A 14,378-nucleotide genomic window follows, 5' to 3' on the forward strand; every position below is an offset into this window, starting at 1 on the left:
GTCTTCAAGAGGAGGTTGGATATGCATCTAGCTGGGGTCATCTAGACCCAGTACTCTTTCCTGCCTTTGCAGGTGGTCGGACTCAATGATCTATTGAGGTCCCTTCCGACCCTAACATCTACGAATCTATGAATCTATGAAACCTCATACTTGATTCCAAGATGAAGGACTTTTTACCCCATGTAAAGTGAAGGGGAAAAAACCTTTTCTTGGAATCAAGCAAATATAGCCATTAAAACAAAATGTTTCAGAGTCAACACATTATTTAGAACTTGCTAATCTGACACTTATATGAGCCAGGAATTTACTTAATGAACACTCCCAGGAATCGTTCTTGAACAGCGTAATCACAAAAATGTCTGGATATTAACTTTGATCTTTCAAAGATACCTTGCAACTATTATTCCTAGAAGTATAATAGAAGAAGTACAGTGAGCTAGCAAAGAGAGGCTGAAGTTCTGGTGAAAAAAAACTTAAACTCAGTACTGTGCAGCTACAACATTGAGCAAACAAAGGAAGGTTAAAAATCATCAACAATTATGTCCTAAGATTTGGTTGTTTTATCTCCATAAAAAATACCAATACAGCAATAATTTAATTAGGACTTTTGGGAGACCTTATACAACTTCAATTATTTGAAATGTGTAAGATATGTGCATAAGGTGCTGTTGGTAAGATAGGACTACAACTGCCCTTTTGTCTTCAGCCAAAGTTGAGCATCAACACAATTCTTGAGCCTTGCCAGATGCACATTATGCAAAATTCCATGAAAATAAATTCCTGTAAATCCCACACTGGCTACCTAATCTATGCATTGGTATTGGACAAGAGTGGTCTTATTTTATGAGGGGAATGACAGGTAGGCATACTATTCTGTATTCTTCATTCTGACTAGTTTCTTATCAGGTATTATTCTACATGTAGCATCAGCTCAGAAAGATTTTACTTTTCTCAGAGTTGTGAATGGATACTGTTGGAGGGAGTACTATCTTATGGCAGCAAAAGTAACTGCACCTAAATGCATATGTAAATGTTGACCCTGGTGTACATTGTGCCTAGTCAGCCCAGGCAGCAGGGGGCCAGACCCCTGCCTGCTGCCTAGCCACATGGCTCTGCTTTTTGGGCACTCTTGTGCCCCAGCCACCCCTCCTCCACCCAGCACCTTGACCCAGAGCCCAGGGATGAGCCACTGCCCCTCCCCACCTCCAAGCTTGCTGCCAGCCCATTGCTGCTCTGCCTTGGCTCAAATTGCTGTGGTCTCAGGCAGACATGAAGACACTACACCAAGAAGCAGCTGACTCCAGCGTGAATTAATAGCACGCGTAGATGCACCAACTGTGTATTAGAATACAGTAATCTTTTATAACCACTTTCCTGACAATTAGTATAAATTTTGATGCAGGAAGATCAGTCATAAGAAACAGATTTTGTTAGAATAGATAGAGGCATTTCAAAATAGTTTTGAAATGAACTGGCAGGCAAACATAACAGATGTTATACACTGAACCTTAGATTAAGTTATAGAACCTGTTTTATTAAAATAAGAACTGTTTTATTTAACCCTATTCAGGCAAACTCCTGCTGATTCCAAAGGATGGTTGTCTGAGTAGGTGTGAATGAAATAAGGCATGAGGCTAAAAGGCCTCAGAATTAGTTTCTTGTCTTTAATCTCTTTTACTTTTGGAAAAACAGCATAGCAAGTTTAACATCTAGCCAAAGAGCTACTGAATACAGGTAAAAGAAACCTACTTTTAAGAAACATGAGCCATGACAGGCAAGGAATACAAATATAAAATTGATGCTAAAATATTGTAGACAAAGACAGTGGAAAAATGTGTTTTATGAGTATCAGAGCCCATGCTATCATTAAGACCTCCTATAGAATCCTGGGGCTCTGACAATTTAATATGGCTTGAACAGAAAGACCTGAGTAGTAGTGCAATTCAGCAGTATTTAGTGATGGTAATCACAAGAGTTTGGGAAAGCTTTTGATTAGGGTTTCTCTTAGTTGTGGCTGACCCATTTATCTGTGGACCTGGGGTTTTCTAATGAAGCAGTGGATTTTAGGCACTCACTCCATTCTTCTACTGGTTTCAGTATATACATTTCAAAACCACAAAACATACTTATTGATCTTGCACTAGAAATTATGGGAGACTGTTGGAAACAAACAAACAAAAAGATTTGTTGGAGAACTCAAACCAGACCTTCTCCTTTATTTAGGGAAGGAGATATAGGTTCTCTCTTGGAGCCTGGTTGATTTCTTGTGTTGTAAACATGGGAGGGAGAGAGGGAAGGAGGAAAAAAAGCAAGATCCTCTGATGATGTTTGGTCAACACTGCTTTGGTCTGTTGGAAGATTGGACAGTCCATCTACCAGCTGGAAATTATTCTGAGCAAGAAAATAAGCTGTTCAGCTGTTCCTAAATACAAGAGAAGTGTGCTCACTACAGTGCTAATGGGTTGAAATGGTATGTGATTAGAGAGGAGGTCAAACTAGATGAGCTAATGGTCACTCCTGGCCTTAAACTCTATGAATATATTAAAAGGATTTTTACATCAATTCATATTTCAGAAGAGGCAAAAAGGGATATAAATTTGGCATGTGTTAGCAGAAAATGAGTGCAATAGGATAAACATGTTTTGGGAGAGCTGAAGCAGGGATAATTCATGCTAACAAGTTCATAAATATTCAGGTTCAGATGTATACCTTGGGTTTGCATATGTTCTAGTTTCTCATAGGAAAGGTTTTCATGGATCTAGCTGTAGCTGATTATTAATTTATTTTTGACAGAATATTTTGATTATAAAAAAAAACAAGTATAAAGTGTTCTTCAAATAATTATTATTGTTCCTATTCTGAGATAATATTTAAATATCATTTTCTGCTTCAGCATCCACTAATGCATCCATCTACTGGCAGGGGGACCAGAACTAAGGACTTTGTAAATTTTGTTGATGGGGCTCTTATTCAGTTCAGATCCTATTTACAAACATTCTTCCTGTCTGCTGCAGCATGCAAGGAGAGTCTCCCCTGATGCTCAGCAGGATGCCTATTTAGTTCTTTCAACAGAAAGTAAAACTCAGCAGCTCTTTGCCAAAGTAAGGACTTGGTCTACATGGAAATCAAGTCAATCAGTCCTTTTGCTGGGTTACAGGAGCTGGGATGAGGACAGGAGGACCCCAGATCAATCTGCTCTAGTGGGTCCAGGTTTGGGGCTTTGAGCCTCTCTGAACACATCTAACTCTTTCCCCTGACTCAGACATGCACACACACACGCGCACACACAGACACACGCACACACAAATATCCTGGATCATTTACTACCTTAGTATTGCGGCCACGATATAGACTTCTGTCTCTGTCCGCTTTCTGGAGTTATATCCTCCATCTGCAACTTCAGCACCGCTGCTGCATTTGGGCTTTCAGTGTAGTCTCAGATAGAAAAGTTCCTTCTGCAACTGGAGCTATCTAGCCATGGTTCACAAACCTGGAAGTTCCTATCATCTCAGCTGCCCAGCGTGACTAACCTTCCCTATTTTGCAGTCTTTATAAACCAAAAGGGCAGAGTTGGAACTGATCAGGCATCACTAATTTAAAGATCCAGCTGAGTTTCTCTCCTATTTGAAAACTCTTTTCTAACTATATACATAGTTCACCAATTCCATTAAACTATCCCATACGTTGATTTCAACTTTCCATTGTTTTTATCTGCATCCTTCTTGTCTATCCAGATCTCATTCTAATTCTCCTTTTAAATTAATTATAGCGCTAGGCCAGGCACACAACTTTAGTTTAAATCTGTCTTAGCAAAATTATCAACATAGGAACAACGTCTACTCACCTTCCCTCACCATAAAAAGTGATTGCTGAGCAAATACATGCCTTGAGAAATATAATCTCTGTTCTGCTGTGGAATGACCATGAGAAGAATGTGATTTCCTTAAATGTACTCATTATTCATTTGGCACATTTTTAAAATGAGATTAAAATTAGTATTTTAACTGCATCTGTTAACTAGTGATTGGTTACATATGTTACCTAGTATTGCTGAAAGAATATCTCTTGTAATAGGTAGAAGGCTTTAAATGCTTAGAATCTACTTTGGGTGGGTTGTGGGGAGGGGGAGAGGTGGGGACGAGCTTATACGTAGTATTGTAGAATTTTCGAGAGTTCAGCCATACCAGCTTTTTTTAAGTGTTCCTTCTCAGAATAATGAAGCTACAATGAAATGCATTTGCTGTGTGAATAATTTATATCTGACATTTTTTACCACATTCAGGAATAAGCATTTTCTATAAATGTGCAACCCTTGTTGTGAAATTTACAGTCATATGTCTGCATAGCTCATTTTTTTCCAGTATACATGGGCTTGGAAAGTGTCTTAAAATACTAGTCCTGTTGCTATGCTAAACAATGCTGCATTGATACGCAAGTTACCAAAAGCACAAACTTAATAGTCAGTCATTTCAGTCACAGAAATATGCATCTCTGTGTGTATACAGTTCTACCTGCAAAGAAATTGGTGCTCTATCATTTGGAGTTACATTAAAATCTTGTACGGTTTATAGTCCTGCTGATGTCAAGGCTTCAATAAATGGGACTGAATAAGCTGAAAAGGTCTTCATGATAGTAAGGAAACCTGCAGTCGCATACATCCCAGTCTTTTTCATCATTAGGAAGTCTAGCAGATTGACAATTGTGCCTGATAACATTTGCTCAGGTTCCTGTGAATCTTATTTCTGGACTCATTCCCATCATCTGGTCCAGGCTTTCTGGCAAAAAGTGCTCAAAGTTGAACAATTCAGTTAAACAACTGCAGGAAGCTTCTGTCCATCAGCTTCCTGTTGTCATTCTCAAAATGTGCCTAAATTAACAGATTTTAGTTTGAAATAAAAAACATGAAAGCAAAAGCTTTGTTAAACTGCATGCCAGCAAAAGGTGCTTGTTACCTCATCACAATCCCATTGCTTCTACATGGGAAATTTCTGCTGATATACATACACAAGACTCTGGGTAACTCTCCTGTAGAGCTAGTTGTGACTATGCATGGGAGAATATACTAAGGAGAATAGTTGTAAGTCTCCACATTTCACATTTAGGAACCAACCTCTAAAACTCCTATGATTCTTTTCTGCCCACTGCTTGAAATGCCTCTTCACAGGAGATGATGGAAATTCAAAGTAGAAAGAGAGCATTTTGTGATGCCAATAGTCAGGAACACTAACAAAATTGTGATAATATTAATCTTGCCATTCTGTAACAGTCACTTTAAATGATCTGAAGTGTGTCAGGAGTTGCTGTTGGGCCAGCAGCAGCAGCACATTTCTGCAGTAGCATTCTGTGGCAACATCTGAGCTAGCAAGCCGACAAGAATAAAGATGATGAGGTTGTAAATAATGCTCTAGAACAAAATTATTCTTGGAGAATCTATACTCTGGCAACTTCTCCATCCAGGCTAAAGGAGATGAGAAAATGAGAGTAGATTGTACAGTAGACCTGCGATGAGAGAATGCTGTCTAGCCTATCAGAAATTTTCACCATTGTGTGCATTTTGCTTAAAGTGCATGACTATATTTGTAATCTGCTTTGCATATTTTGCCTTATTTCCTTATTTTAAAACCTTTTCTCATTAAAGATAATTTATGTGATCACTTATTAATTGAAAGAGTGCCAGATGTTTGCATGATGGGAGAAAAATAGTATTTTTAAGTAAAAACAAAACAAGACAGATAAACAAACCCAGATTTTAAGCCTTTATTTGTTCTATATAGTTGAGACAAAAAAAAAATCCAAGTACAAAATAAAACTAACAGAAAATTGGGTGTGGGGAGTGAACTGTGCAGTAAAAATACCTTCCGAAAACATAAAAGAGTTCTGTCAAGGAAGGCTCATTGATGCAATAGGTAGGATCTTCTTCTCCCAGTGCATTGGCACAAACCAATGGAATTAGAGTACCATGACAGTTGGCTAGCGTGAAGGATCTGATGGATCCACGAGCTCTCACTGGATGCTGTTCATCCAGGAAACGGTGCAGTCTTAGAGGCCTGACATTGGTCATATGGTGCCAGTTAGAAGGGTTTTCAAGAGGTTGTAGGACCTCTGCTAGTTTTTCATGATGCAGGGCATTGAGATGTAAGTTTTGTGATCACCAAGGAATATAGTCACTAGCTGTGGAGTCTGTCTGCTAAGCATGCCCACTAATTGCTGCTACATTTCTGCCTTCATTCACATAATTCTTTCAGTTGATAGCCAGGATCCTTTCTTAGGTTTCTATGTTTGGTTGAACCACAGCCAACATCTTGGTGACAACCATAACTTTCTTCAGCTTTGAGTTCATCTGCAGCCCACTTATTCTTCAGTGTTGCTGCTACAGGGTCTTTGGCTATCTTCTCCTTGGTTTGCTTTCTTTGGATCCTTAAGTTCAGTACACTGGTTATTGTTAGTGATGGTAGGTTTAGGATCTGATAGTTGCAAGTGCAAAACCTGGAAGGCCAAAAAAGCAACAAATGATTATTTTTATTGTAATGTCTCCTTGGCATTTGAAATAAAACTTTTTTCCTTCCCACTATTTTGGAAAGCCATTTTCATAGCCTCTTCCCAGAATTGTGAGCTGATGAAGAAAGTATGTCAATTTGGATCACTTGCATGTGGAAGCATTAAAGTTTACAGGCCACCTTGCATTCTAGAGGTCTGCATCATATGCTACCTGCTACTCTGTTACTATGCCATACATGTTTTCTGGGTTAGGATTCCCAATTTACCTAGACAGAGCTGTAGTGGCTCACACTGTAGGTTATATGCTGTTTTGTTAATTGCTGTGTTTGTTTTAACACTGGGGCATGATATAATTATAGTAGTATTTCAAAGGACATACCCTAAGTGGGGAGGGGCTGCTGCGTCCAGGTTGATGTCTGTGCCCTAACCTTGGAGAAAATACTCCTTCTGTATCTAAAGAAACAGTAAGGATGGTGGCACAAGTCAATCCAGCTATGTATGCACCATGGCTATTTATAAGGATAATGTTCTTAGAGATCTTCCACACAACTTATTCAAGAACAAAGGGAAAAAACAGGCCTGATCTACAGTGTTAGAACTGTACTAGAGTATTTTCTGTACTTGATATGCCATCTTATATTAACTACTGACATGCTCAAAGTTTGTTGCACCAGCTCTTTCCAGTAATGGCATGTATAGGGAGTAGCAGAATTTGTGTTTTATAAGTCTCAGTTTGGTATCATCTTTTGGTGCTATGCAGAATGGTTTGGAAAGGTTCTACATCCGCTACACTTCATGGTTCTGCCAAGGGATTTGTGAGAAATTTTAATGACTTTGTTACAAAAGTGGGGTTTTTTGTGAGGTTATGGAAAAACTATTATTTTTTTTAACCAGTTACATCCTATAACTCTTGACTTGGTTTCCTGTATTAATATTCCTTAAATAAACAAACAGCATGTACTCTACTGCAAAACTATAAAAAACAAATTACTTGATAAGCAGGAATCCACAGTAAGGAATTATCTTTTGGATTTTTTAAAACTTGCACTGGCCAGAACTTGATGAAGGAGTGGGGAATGGAGCAGATAGCAGCACAACACAAGGGATAGCAACTTCAACAGGGAAAAGGTTGATACTGGAGTTCTAGCAAAAGCATGCAAGACAGTTGAGTAATTAGCTTCATTTGGAGAACAGATGATGGAAGAGAGAATGTTGCTTCCTCTCCTCCCCCCACCCCCTGAGCAACTACGCTCAGAAGTAACTACTTTGAGCATGTAGAAAGAGACTGAATATGGAATGAGGGTGATCAGAACTCACATCTTCCCATCATGGCAGTTCCCAGTACTGCCAATAAAACAAGAAAGAGTTGCCTAAATATTGGCATGCATTAACAATTAATGCAAATGTACAATGCTTACCACATCCTCCTTTGTGTTATTGAGACCAAAGCGTTGCTAGAGGTGGTAGGCTGCCTGGCAACAGAACTGGACAGGGAAGTTCAGGTTGTATTAGTGCCCAACCAAACTGTCTGGTGATTCCTCCCATGGAGATTCCCCAGGTTGGCCATGACGGGCTGCTCAGTGCTAGCATCCCTTGCCAAAAGCCCATCCAGCTTCTTGTAGTATAGGTAGTGGTTTGCTCTGTACCAGATGAGCAGTTTTTGTCCCTCACTTGTTTCTACTTCTTCTTCAAGTTGTTCCCTATGCTCCATCTCCATATAGAGAGCCTCATATGCCTTCTGGTTATGGTTGTTCTCAACAAGGCTTATTGCATCTTTTATTTTCCCCACATTGTGCAAGGGGCCAAAATCTCAGCCTGTTGTCCAGTTGCAGACATGATTGAGACTATACATTTCAAAATTTCTCAGGAAGTGTTTTCATGTGTTGTCATGTGAATACTATCAATGTGTTGTTCCACCAGGCATCTGGGCAGAGAAAAAGAACCTGACCTAGGAGCAGAAGAAACCACACAGGGAAGCAAAGGGCCCAGACCAAGACAGTTTACAAAGAAATGTGGGAAGGTAGTTGGCAGACTACCAAAATAAATCTGGGCAGGCTCACATACTTGGGATACAATTACACAAAATTCTTCTGGGATAAAATGTCCTGATTTACATTTACATCCTTATATCAGTACAAGAGCTTATGTCATGTGGATGTGACTTAATTACACCACATTATAGAATTTAACCAAGATAGCCAGTTCATATAGACAAACCCTCATTCATTTCTTCCTTTGCTAATTGTGGTCCTATTCCCATTTGATGCATCCCTGGGTTTACAATTATCCATCTAGTATAAATCTATCTTATTCTCAGCAAACTGGTGAAGGAGGAAATGGTAATGACAGCAAATTGCTATGGTTGGTGTTGCAGGACTTCACCCAGCTGCTGCTGCTTCTCATTATTTTATTATTTTTAGCTCATTTCCCCACTGATTCTCTCTTCCTCTCAAACCTACAAAGCAATTAAAAACAAAAAAATCTGGTATGAATGCTTATGCAAGCACTATCCATATAAATTACCTTTTTCTTGTGAAGACTCACATAAGCAAAAGTCAATTACTTGAATGTGCTTGGAAAGCGAACGCAAAATGGGTGCTTGCCTGAGCAAAGTAAACTCATTTGTAAATTCAAGCAAATATTCAGGGAACATCATGTGCAGTATTTTTGTCCCTAACTACTAGAGCCTGGTACAGACTCAGAGAAAAAGTCAATGAAAATGACTTGCACTGACTGCTGTTGGCTTTGGACACAGCCTGTAGTAACTATAATGTAAAAACTAATGGTATGTTACTTGCTTGTCAAAACATATTACTGGGCTCAGGTGAGTGAATGAATAGAATTTTGCAAGACTGATATGAATATCAAAGGGTATAATTTCAGTAGCTGAAGTGAATGACTGCCATCTACTCCATTTAGATTGGTGAAATATCAGTTTTATGTTAATAGAAAAGCCAGGAAAAGCTAATAGAAAATGCTTTGATTAAGGTACTTGTGTGATGACTTCTCTCTCAGTGTAAAAATAGAAATAGTAAAAATAAATAAATAATATAGATTAAAATTTCTGTAACAATGTAACACATGTTAACAGCTGCTACTGTAACAGTATTTTCCACTAGTGTATTCAGAGATCGGAATGATGAGGTCTCTTTGAGGAATCCTTAGGTTACTATGCATCTCAGAGGATGATTTTCTTTATTACTGGATGAAAAGCAGGCAACATCAAGAGAAAAGATAAACACAAATCACTCAGGGTTCTTGTGAAATTATAGTATAAGAACTTGACATTCTATAACAGTTGACACTGGCTTTTCTGCAACAAATGCATTCCAGAATGCAGCTTCTCAGTTTCTTATATCATACAGTAACAAACCCCCAGGTTTACAATAAAGTACAAAGGGATCTAACACATGCTGGCCTACTGAAAGAATATAGATCAAGGATGGTGTAACTCTCCATTGCAAAACAGAATACATAGAAGAGGAATATTAATGTATAGTGGATACAGGTCTTCAACCTTTACCTTTGTGGCAGCATCGAAGCATACAAAGCCCATGCTAAAGTCAATGGTAAGCCCCATAAGATGGCTCTCCAAAACACAGGCATATGTCTTGCACTGCAAATATGAGAAAATAAAGTTAGTATACTATGTCTTATGCACTCATGTATTAGTTTCCAAAGGTTTTTTTTTTTGTCTAATGCACACATTTTCTATTGCATACAACTCAAAATTATTGTTAGAGAAGAAACCACTTATATAATGGGCCAATTTCATCCTTGACATATCACAGATCAATGGAGTTATATCAGAAATGAACTTTTCCAAAGACGATAGGAAGAGGCTATGGTTCCATTAAGGATAAACAAATCAAAATTCAACAATTTTAATGGCCTAATATGACAACTGCTAAAAGGAAAGTTTCATTCTATCCAGATACTAACTTTGATTTTAAAAGATGAAACGAATAACTTCTACAAAACTTTCATAAGTCCAGATAAAAAATAAAGTGTATGAATAATATCTGTTGAAACTCTGGATGTAAGGGGTGCTCACGTATGTTACTCCCCCCCCACCCCCCTCCCATCTCTTAAATATCAGTGTTAAAATAGGCATCTTATTTTGGTGAAATAATTCCTATAATTATAAGAGATTTTTTTTTTCCAGCTAGGAGACAGTAGCCTATGAGTAAACCTTGACACATTCAATAGCTGTCTCATTCTTTGGTTTATTTATTTATTTTAAAACATGACATTTTGGGCTATGACATGGAAAAATCAATTCTTTTCCTGTCAAACTGAATGCCCTACTTGAAACTTGGTTTCAGGTTCATAAAGGCAAAATTGCATTGTTTAACGCAAATGCTGAATTTTACTGTAAAACAGATTAAATTAAAACAAAATCTGATGCACTAAAGTGGTTTTTAAAGGCCATTTTTACAAAACTATGCATACAGGAAATTGTTAATGGGAAATTTTGCATTTCAGATTTAAGTCAGAGACTTTGCTCGATTGCTGATGATTGTAAGGAACAGCATAAAGAGTAATCTTTCTTGCTACATTCAGTTTCAACCATTCTAAAATGTACGTACTATATGCACACGGTGTCAATGGGATGAAGTATAAATAATTAACATGGGCACAATGTAAGTTACTAAATGTTCATCAGTTTTAAGACAAATATTTGTTTCATATAAAGCTTTGACTAGCAATGAGAAATAAAACAAAAGGTAGGGAAGGGTGGCACCTCAGAGAGCAATGATCTCTCATAAGCTACAGACTACTATACCCTACTGAACAAGCTAGTCTGTAACCCTGCCTTGCCTTCTACCTAACTTCAGACTAACACAACTAACTACCTCTCTCTCCTAATAAGAAATAAGTAAGAACATAATTCATATTTGTGTTTATTGACATTTATCCCATTCAATGAATGGCTTATTTTTCATATTTCTGGCTCTGCTTCATTGCAAGGTAAATTCTCAGCTCAATTGCTATTAATGGCAGTATATTTATTACTGACTCTCAAACTCTAAGACTTTTCCCTCAAAGTGAAAAAGCAAGGGAGTTTAATTGCTTATAACCTCTGCAAAACAGGTTGTGTTTAGTTAGATTCTTAAGTATCAATTCAGAAACCTATCTTGAGAAACCCCCATTTTGAAACTTGATCTTAAATATCTTTGGAAGGATAGGAACTTAGGCCAGAATTCTTAGAACTAAGAGAAATAAAGGTAAGATTTTTCAAAAGCATTCAGTGTCTTATATTTTTTGGCATTTTTAATACTCTAAATTCCATTTAGTTGTACAAAAGACACATTATTTCATCATTAACACCATATTGTATACAGTAAAATTTATACATGTACTAATACATATATAGAGAGAGTAATTGTAATCATATTTTAATAGTTCTGTAGTCATGTTGTAGCCATAATGATGCAAGAAATAAGTGAGACAAAATTTTTTTGTGAGTGATATCTTTTATTGGATCCAATGCATGGTTGGGATAGTCCTAGACTGGGGACCTGATGAAGAATGTACTTAATTGGAAAACTTGTTTATGCCTCTCTCAACCAGACCATTGGTTCAATAAAAGATATCACCCACAAAAACCCTTGCCTCTCATTGTAAACACACACATTTATATAATGGATGACTTTTTTTTTTTGAAATACAAATTAACTGACTGTTTCCTTAACACAAGGATCACAAATTACATCTTCTCTTTTTGAAGGGCTCTTCTCTGCTCTTAAGACCCCTGTTACAAATTACATAATAATGCAATTAATTAAAGTGTTGCATCATTATTTAATTGCACAATAAATTTAGACTGGCCACATGTGCAAAGACTGGCCAGACCTGCCAAGTAATTATCACACAATTAACTGGTTAATCTAGCAATAAATTTAGACCCGCCACATGTGCAAAGTAATTATCAGACATAAAAAATGACTATCCAGATATAAAAAGAGCCAACAAGCTATAAAGATAGTGCTTGAAAATGTGTAACAACTCCATAGTTAGTTTTTATCCAGCTTTAATTTGAATGTGTAGCATGGCCCCACAAGGACAAGTCGGTTATATCTGCTACTTATACTGCCTGAAACAGTTGTCATTGATGGGTTATGATTTAAAATTTGATTTCTCTGACACTTTACTGTAAGTTGGGTTTTTTTGGAAATTGAATGTTCATGTAATATCTATGCTGCTCTATCTTTGTGCTACTTTTTTGTCCCAAACAGAATCAAGTCATGACCAGTTCTAGACACACATCAAGGTTGTTGCATAAATTGTAAACAAACACCAAGGAGTTCATGTACTGAAGCTTCAGACCTCGACCACTTAAGTTCATGGAGAATTTCTATTAACATTCATTAGAGCACATTAAACTGTATATAGACATCAATCCATATATGCCAGCCACTACTGTGTTAGATAAATGATTAAGTGGTTCTTCTGTGAGTGAAAGACAAACAATTGGACCTAGACACAATCAAACCATGAAATCAAAATATGAACATGGTCTAATTCTTTACAATTATTTCTAAAATAATCTAATTCCTACACTTAACATACCTAATTGAATATGAGATGACCTTGATTATAAGACGACCTCCCCCCAATAATTAGATTTTATATATGGAAAATGTATATGTTTGTTATAAGTTTCAAGCCATAGAATCTAATTATTAGAGATTTTCCTTGAATTTGTCCCCCTTCCACTGCTACATCAGGGAAAAAAATCTGGGGGATCAGGTAGCCCCATCGTCCTCTGCCCGAACAAACTTCTTTCTCCTCAAGCCTCTTCCCTTATTCCTTCCTGTCAGACTATGCTTTCCTAGAGCACATGGAAGCAAGAAGCAAATTTGAAGAGAGTGGGTGCATCTACAATAAAGACTCGGAGTCTTCACGTGTGGCCTTATAAGGCCACAGGAATCTAACTCAGCTGTAGGTTAGTACTTGTCAACACAAGTACTCTTCTATGGCTGCATTCTTTAGTGTGCAGCAATGCACATGTAGATGTTGACGGGGCTGGCTGGGGCATAAGGATGTTTCAGTGCTGGAGCTGCCTGCTGGATAGTCTCACACTGAAACACCCTTATGTCCCAGCCAGCCCCTCTGCAGCATGTTAAGCTGCGTCAGAGTAGCCCCAGAACAGCAAATTTTAGTACAGGTACTTCATAAACACACTTTTAAGAAACACTTTTGTACCTACTTGTATATAGTATAAACTATGCATGACATTAGTCCAAAGCCGAAAGGCTCACAATTTACCATATGGCTTACCATGCTGGGCCCCAGAAGAGACAACAGCATTTCAAACCATGGTCACCTCACAGCTCAGCCATGCTCAGTATGTGTGTGTACTCCAGATACCAACCCAAGTAGGGTTTCACATAACAGTGAGGCCCCCACTGGAAGCAGGTGTTCTTGTCAACAGGCCTTAGATTCTACAAAAATATATATGAAGATGAGGTACTGGGCAACCTGGTCCACCTCTACCACATGGAATGCGGGGCCAAACTATTCATATTGGATGAGCTGAGCAGGAGACATAGGGATTCTAAGTAAAGCTATTTGGATCCCCGTTCACTAATGTTTGCTAAATATTTAAGGATGTTGAAAAAAACAAACAAACAGGACTCACTGGAAATTGGAAAGAAAGGTACAGCTCAGCTCTGGGAGTGAAGAAGGAGTTGAAATGTATTTAATGTAGTGGCTCACCATGACTTGAAAATGAGTCAGTACTGAGGGGGACTGTCCTCAACGGGCACAACAATACATCTTATTCAGATTGGCAGTACTAATCTATTCGTGTGGTAGGATTCCATTAGCATCTCAGCCTTTTTGGCTAAGATCAAATGTAGTAACGGGGGGGGGGG

General features: G+C 37.9%; 1 protein-coding gene across 1 annotated transcript in view; it reads right to left on the bottom strand.

Moving 5' to 3' along the window:
• Positions 1-14,378, bottom strand: part of SNTG1 (syntrophin gamma 1) — a gene marked incomplete at its 5' end in the record, with an annotated part of 87,093 nt that overhangs the window by 36,621 nt on the left and 36,094 nt on the right. Inside the window, one exon of the mRNA XM_025214786.1 lies at positions 10,022-10,114. Coding sequence (XP_025070571.1) covers positions 10,022-10,114 — 93 coding nt within the window. The remainder of the gene's footprint in view (positions 1-10,021; positions 10,115-14,378) is intronic.

This window comes from Alligator sinensis, unplaced genomic scaffold, assembly GCF_000455745.1.
Source record: "Alligator sinensis unplaced genomic scaffold, ASM45574v1 scaffold1007_1, whole genome shotgun sequence".
Taxonomy (NCBI): domain Eukaryota; kingdom Metazoa; phylum Chordata; order Crocodylia; family Alligatoridae; genus Alligator; species Alligator sinensis.